Source organism: Oryza glaberrima, chromosome 7 (assembly GCF_000147395.1).
Source record: "Oryza glaberrima chromosome 7, OglaRS2, whole genome shotgun sequence".
NCBI classification, from domain to species: Eukaryota; Viridiplantae; Streptophyta; class Magnoliopsida; order Poales; family Poaceae; genus Oryza; species Oryza glaberrima.
The window spans coordinates 16,818,164-16,825,973 of NC_068332.1; the positions used below are offsets into that span (position 1 = coordinate 16,818,164).

General features: G+C 46.3%; 1 protein-coding gene across 1 annotated transcript; it reads left to right on the forward strand.

Annotated features, from left to right (window-relative positions):
• The first annotated feature begins 5,748 nt into the window (after positions 1-5,748).
• Positions 5,749-7,490, forward strand: LOC127780246 (probable carboxylesterase 2). Its single transcript, XM_052307172.1, has 2 exons — positions 5,749-6,862; positions 7,477-7,490. Exons 1-2 carry the CDS (start codon positions 5,749-5,751, stop codon positions 7,488-7,490), a joined length of 1,128 nt encoding a protein of 375 aa, XP_052163132.1.
• The last annotated feature ends 320 nt before the right edge of the window (positions 7,491-7,810 follow it).

Sequence of the window (7,810 nt, forward strand, 5' to 3'; positions counted from 1 at the left end):
CATTCATCCGAGGTATTGTTTGGTAATGTTTTATATTTCTCATGCTTAATTGTATAAATATAGTTGATGGTCACACTAGTTATAGAAAAATATAGTACTACACCAAATTAGTTTTGTTAAACCCATCATTGAATATAATACTTTTTTAATTAAATTATGCTTTTTTTTATGAACTTGTCCAATTTATAGAAGTTTAATTTAGGATAAATCAATATATATATATATATATATATAATATAGAATATAGAATAGAGGGAGTAGTCAGCAAAGAAAGGAACTATTTTCCGTGATATGAGCAAATTGAGCCCTTAATATAAGCAGTGAAACAAATTTTCGCATCGACATGAGAATTTCGTAAGCTATTGGACTAGACTGTATCCATCCCACAAGTTTGTACATTGCCAATAGTTAGGACGACATGGATAATTTGGGATCACTAGAACGGATACCATCATCTTAATCGGGCGGCAACCCCCATCTCAATCGGGCATGGCGTCCGTCACAGGCTAGAAGTCACTGATGTGAAAAGTTATCTCAATCGGGCAAACGGCCGTCACAGATGAACCTATCTCAATCAGGCCATAATTAAAGCCCGTCACCAATAGCTTTTGACCCAGACGATCAGTTAAACTATAGCCCGTCACGGATGACCTATCTCAATCGGGTCTAAGTTAATGCCCATCACAGATGAGTCCTCTCAATCGGGTCTAAGTTAATGCCCGTCACAGATGAGTATAATCCCCAAAAAAATAAATTTTATTTTTAGGCATGCCATCTAGCCTCTCTCAATCGGGTCTAAGTTAATGCCCGTCACAGATTTTATTTTTAGGCATGCCGTCTAGCCTCTCTCTCAGGCCAATCTTTTTTGTCCTTACTCGTGTGCACCTGAGAAGAAATTCCCGATCAGTCACCCATCTCGAAATTGCTACAGGCCAAGCACGCTTAACATCAAAGTTGGCTTCCGGAAGAGTAGTTGTAACTTGTTGGTATGAGTATTCTATTAATCCTATTAAGCCTTAGGCCAAGATGTCACACCCCAACATCCCTCATTCATATACATTCATTCACATACACAACCATCAAAAATCCTAAACAACAAAATTGTATAACTCACCAAGATCTACAACTATTGTATCGGTCCTTTGTACAAATAAGTTTCATTTGAACAATTCAAATTTTGAATTTTCAAAATTTGACAACTTTGAACAAAAATTAGGGTTAATAAATGATTTCAAATGGAAAAGTCACCAAAACCAAAGTTGTAGAGCTCATCGAGGTGCAAAATTTTTATTTTGGTCATTTCTCCATCCGACTCTATTTAAACAATTTGAAATTTGAAATTCAAAGTTTGAGAAATTCAAACAGAATTTTTTGTTAGTGAACGACTTCAACTGAAAAAGTCATCAACAACAAAGTTGTATAACTCATCAAGATCTATAACTTTTATTTTGGTCATTTTTCTATATAACATTTTTTGAACCGTTTGAATTTGAATTTGAAAATATGATAACTTCAAACAACATTTTCAAATACTAAATGATTTCAACTGAAAAAGTTATCAACAACAAAGTTGAATAACTCATCAAGATATAAAACTTTTATTTTGGTCATTTCTTCATTTGATAAAGTGATAGTAACATTATTCACAAAATTGACATATCTCTTATCTGGTTTTATAAACTATAACACATATATGTAAAATTTGTGAACAATGTTACTAACATTTTATCAGATGAAGAAATAACCAAAACAAAAGTTTTAGATCTTGATGAGTTATTCAACTTTGTTGTTGATAACTTTTTCAGTTGAAATCATTTAGTGTTTGAAAATGTTGTTTGAAGTTGTCATATTTTTAAATTCAAATTCAAACGGTTCAAAAAATGTTATATAGAAAAATGACCAAAATAAAAGTTATAAATTTTGATTAGTTATTCAACTTTGTTGTTGATAACTTTTTTAGTTGAAATCATTTAGTATTTGAAAATATTGTTTGAAGTTGTCATATTTTCAAATTCAAATTCAAACCGTTCAAAAATTGTTATATAGAAAAATGACCAAAATAAAAGTTATAGATCTTGATGAGTTATACAACTTTGTTGTTGATGACTTTTCCATTTGATATCATTTACTACGCGTAAAATTATTTTGACTCATAAATTGAATTATTGTACTACAAGCTAATTATTTTGCTATAGTTCAACTTACAAATATAAACATTTCATATGAAAAATGGAAAAAATACTCATCGGTGACGGGCTTTAGTTAATGTCCGATAGAGATTAAGTCATGTCAACCGGGGATTAGTATATAGCCCGTCACTGATGAGTCATCTGTGACGGGCCTCAAGTTGGTGCACGTCACGGATGATGGTCATCTGTGACGGGCCTCAATTTAAGGCCCGTTTGAGATATGGAATGTTATCTCAATCGGGCCTAAGGTTGGTGCCCGTCATGGATGATGGTCATCTATGACGGGCCATAACTTTAGACCCGTTTGAGATATGGAACGTTATCTCTATCGGGCCTAAACTACGGCCCGTCACTGATAGGTGTCATCCGTGACGGACTTAAGTTTTATGCCCTCGTAATATGTCTGTGTGACCATATCTCAATCGGGCACTTTTTCGGCCCGATTGAGATGACTTCCTTGTGACGGCCCGCTATTTCAGACATGTTAGAGGCCGTCACATATATAAGGATATGTACTAGTGGATTTTGTTGAGACATTTGCTTACAAAAGCTTTTGCTAGGTTTTATATGAGTTCGTATACGGTACTAATTAAGAGTAGGCGGCTGAAGCACTTGGCATGGACCTGATTTGTTCAACGGGCATGAATTATCTATTGACCAATTATTAGGAGCAAAGTGAACGCCGAATAATATCGATCTTGACCAAATTATTGGGAGAAAAGTAAAACGTTGGCGCATCAACGTCGTCAAGATGCCTGCAGTACTGTCACTGTGCCCGGCGGCTTAATGTTAACTACCAGCATGCTCTTAGGAACAATATATTCTTGTGTTTAATTTAAACTTAATTATATTTAAGTCTCTCTTGAAAATTTCCCCAAGTTAGGAAAGCCTGCTATATGGAAGAAGGCAAGATTCCGCCCATGTAGGGACTTATTCAATAGATTTTATTTTTTCAATACGCACTTTCTCCTTGCCGATCTTGTTTTTAGCCATATACTTGGACAAGAAATATATCTTTTATGGACGAAGGCAGTAGATGAAAATAGCTGGCTAGCTTAGGGCTTGTACAACCACGTTTATTAACGGGCTCTCTCGGTTGACATGCATGCAAATTTGATGACGTGGAAGATAGAAATGAGGGAGGGGGGGGGGGGGGCACTACTAGAAAAAGCATATTAACGTAGGGGTCTCATTTTCGCAGGCGGACATGACTCTTAAAGCCAAATGACCGCCTACAAAAATATAAATCGGGGTGAAATGGTCGGTCCGTCTGTGAAAATCTATTTTCGCAGTGGTCCGCTTGCGAAAATAGACTTCACTATAAATAGACTTAGGGAAGTGTTGATTTTTTCTAAGTCTCCAGTCTCCACCCACGGCCGGCCTCTCTTCCCACACCTCACGCCTCCTCCTCTCCCCTCACGCCGCCTCCTCTCCCCTCCCCTCACCCCTCCTCCTCCCCCCGGCCGTCGGAGGGGGAGCGACGGCGGCCACGGCGCGGGGTGGCGTGGAAGGCGGCGGGGCAGCGCGGTGTCCGGCTGGCGGCGTGGCGTACGGCTGGCCGGAGGAGGGAGGGAGGAGGCCGGCGAGGGCGGCGACGGCGGCGACGACGACGACGACGACGGGTCGGGGCGGCGGCGACGACGACGCGCGGGGCGGCGGCGGCGGCTCCCCTCCCCCCTCCCTCCTAGATCTGGCCGGAGGAGGGAGGGGGGAGGCCGGCGGCAGCGGCGACGACGACACGCGGGGCTACAGCGGCGGCTCCCCTCCCCCTCCCTCCCAGATCTGGCTGGAGGAGGGAGCGGGGAGGCCGGCGGCGGCGGCGACGACGACGACGGGTCGGGGCGGCGGTGGCGGCTCCCCTCCCCCCTCCCAGATCCGGCCGGAGGAGGGAGGGGGAGGCCGGCGGCAGCGACTACGGGGCGCCGGCTCCCCTCCCCTCCCCTCCCAGATCCGGCCGGCGGAGGGCAGTGGTGGTGAGGCGCGTGGCGGTGTCAGTGAGCCGCCGCCGTGATTTTTTTTTTGTTCGTTTCATGGATTTTTGCAGGCGGGCTATTGCCCCGACTGCGAAAATCGTTGATTTTCACCGTCGTTGTGCTACAAGCGGTCCAACCCTCCGCCTGCAAAAATCACTTTTGTCCGCCTGCAAAAATACTTTTTCTAGTAGTGGGGGGGGGTGAAAAGGGAACCGTCGTTTCTATGCAACGGTTCAGAGTCGACTCTTAACATTTATTAAAAAAAAATTGTTGCAGGGGAAGAAGAAAAGGAAATAAGGGTAAAAAAATTATTTTGGGGTAACAATAGTTAAGAGATCTTATTGTCTCACTATTGTATGAGGATGGTTTCTAAGTGATATATATTAACTAAGAAACTAATATTGAACTTTATATTTGTACATGCTCTTATGCTCTTACGTAAAGTTGCTAGAGTACGATTAACTTCTAGGTTTAAAATCACTGCTTATATACCTGGTATTGTCGATAGTTTACAAGAACATTACGTAGTATTAGTAAGAGAAGGAAGGGTTAAGGATTTACCTGGTGCGAGATATATATCGCATTATTCTAGGAGCTCTATATGCTGTCGCAATAAAGAATCATCAACAAGGGCGTTTCTGGTGCAGTAGTGCATTGTATATTCTTATCATTTCATGATGCCGTGTAAATCGCTTATAGCTTTTGTTTATGTCATGCCATATTTGTGTCTATGCATATATACATAGGAGGAGAGAACAGGGGAAAACAGAGAAGAATACTATGCTTTTATGGAACAGAGAAGAGAGTAAATGAAGAAGAGAAAGGTATATAACAAGATGGGGGAAAAGTATATTATTTTACCTCATGATAATATGTAGTGAGCTTATAGATAACTTAAATTAGAAGACATGTCAAGATTAGGTCATATACTCATATCCCCATGGATTCGGGCAATAACTCTATCTCTCATAATATATCCACATTTGATGGAAATTGACACTTTGAAAGCTTGTTCAATCGCTTTTGTTTTTACCCCTCTTTTTGAAATCAGTCGGCCCTTCTTTCACAGGCTAAAATTAACTTGTAAATTCCTTTGCTTGTAAAAAGCTGACCGATCGACGATGTGAACAAAACAATATTGTACACGCATGTTCCTGCAGAAAAGGATGCATGCATATCGCTCGATGGTTTGGATAGAAAATAACTTTTAGGCCCAAGCTGCGACATTCTTTTTAACCTTTTTTGTTCGTAAAATTGACGGCATGCATGCATGCGTTTAGAATTCTACGCTCGTGAAGTGTTGATACTCATCAAATTCCAAACTCTCTGCTGCTATCTTGTTTGCAACCGATGGCTGCTTTGAACTTCTCGAGATTTTCCCCTCAAAAAACTTCTCGAAATTTTGTAGGCAATAAAGTATGTGATTTGAGCCCCCGACTGTGTGCGCCACGGCTGACGCGCACATTGGCACGCATGACTCGTTGAACATTTAGACGACCCGGTAAGCCCACCACCGCAGCACAGTATAAGTAGCACACTTTGCATGCAGCTTTCGCAAGCATATTCGTGCGACGTAACGTGCATGCATGGCGCCTAGATCATCTCCGGCCATTGGCGGCGGCGGCGGCGGCCGTGTCGCCGTCGACCTCTACCCGTTCCTGCGCGTGTACGAGGGCGGCCACATTGAGCGGCTCGTGCGCAGCACCGCCGCCGTGGCGGCGTCCCACGACGACGGCACGGCGACGTCGGCGGCGGTGCGGCCGGCTACTAGGGACGGCGTCGCGACGAGGGACGTGGTCGTCGACGAGGATACCGGCGCGTCGGCGCGTCTGTTCCTTCCCGGCGGCGGCGGCGAAGGGAGGAGGCTTCCGTTGGTTCTATACTTCCACGGCGGCGCCTTCGTCACGGGGAGCGCGTTCGGGCGGCTGTTCCACCGGTACGCGGCGTCGCTGGCGGCGCGCGCCGGGGCGCTCGTCGTCTCCGTGGAGTACCGCCTCGCGCCGGAGCACCCCTTGCCCGCGGCGTTCGCCGACGGGTGGGCCGCGCTCCGGTGGGCGGCGTCGCTCGCCGACCCCTGGGTGGCGTGCTACGCGGACCCCACGCGGCTGTTCCTCGCCGGCGAGAGCGCCGGCGCCACCATCGCGCACAACGTGGCCGCGCGGGCCGCCGGCCCCGACGGCGACGACGTCGACATCGAGGGAGTGGCGCTGCTGCAGCCATGCTTCTGGGGCGCGCGGTGGCTGCCGTCGGAGGAGGCGGCGGCGGCCGGCTGGCGCGACGACGAGCCGCCGATGCTCGCGCCGGGCAGGCTGGACGCGCTCTGGCCGTACGTGACGGGCGGCGCCGCCGGCAACGACGACCCGCGGATCGACCCCCCCGCCGAGGACGTGTCGTCGCTTCCATGCCGCCGCGCGCTGGTCGCCGTCGCCGAGAAGGACGTCCTGAGTGAGCGCGGCCGCCGGTACGCCGCCCAGCTTCGCGGCGGCGGGCGCGAGGTGACGCTGGTGGAGTCGGAGGGCGAGGACCACTGCTTCCACCTGTACCGGCCGGCGCGCCCCAGCGCCGTGGAGCTCATGGACCGCGTCGCGCAGTTCATCTCGCCGGCGAGCAGCTGCCTGCAGGCGGAGGAGCTCCATCTCCATGGCCGCCGCCGCACGCTGTGTCATGGCAACGCGACGGCTGCGGCGGCAACACGATCAGGTGCACCGAGACGTCAGCTCGTCGTGTCAGGGGGACCTACTACTGCTAAGTTAGGCAGGCCAAAAACGAAAGTTTGTGGCGGGCCTGCTTGTAAGGCCCAAACTGCTCTGTGCTTGGGCCCACGAGGAATGGGGAAGGCCCAGCGTCATGGATTTGTGGGCATGGGTGGCCCAATGCCAAGTGGGACCAACAAATATTCCGTTTCGTCAGCTGCTCTACGGGTGCTGTGCTGAAGGCAGAATCAACTTGTCCTCCATGCAGGTGCTGAAGAGACTGATAATACATTTATTTATTACAGGACTATTTTGTTAAATGATAAGGTTTTATATATCAATCTAAATGTAAATCTATTGTATACCAATGATGATTGTACGTAGATAAAAGAGTAAATTTCACAAAATATAGATACTTGGCTCAAATGATCACAAAACTACAGATTTAAAAATATGTATCACAACAATACAGATTTAGTGATGAAGTTATCAAAGAACTACATATTCTAGAGTTAGATCATAGTACTATTATCTATTTAAAGTTATAAAATCTGTAATTTTGTGATAAAATAGTTTTAAATTTGGTTCTATTTTGTCCGCTTACGCTTGGCGTCATTGCAGATAGCCTCTCTTAGTGAACCGGCCGACTGTCGTACGTCGTCGGGTCATGTCACGTATGCCCCCATCTCCTTGATGGCACCTTGACCAATCGATCACGTGCATTCGTGCATCCATCCTGCTGTGCAGCACAAATGAACGAGATCAATTGGATGAGATCTGCCCTCCATTGTTGAGGCGTTTTGCTGATTGTCGTCATGTAGATATGGTGCGGGCTGGGGTGTGAGGCGGTGCCGCTAGATTTGACTCATCAGACTAAGCATTGATGGGTGTGTTTGTCGTTGCGCTTGCGGCATGGGCATTTGGGCCAATACTATAAATTTGATGTTAGAAGCAT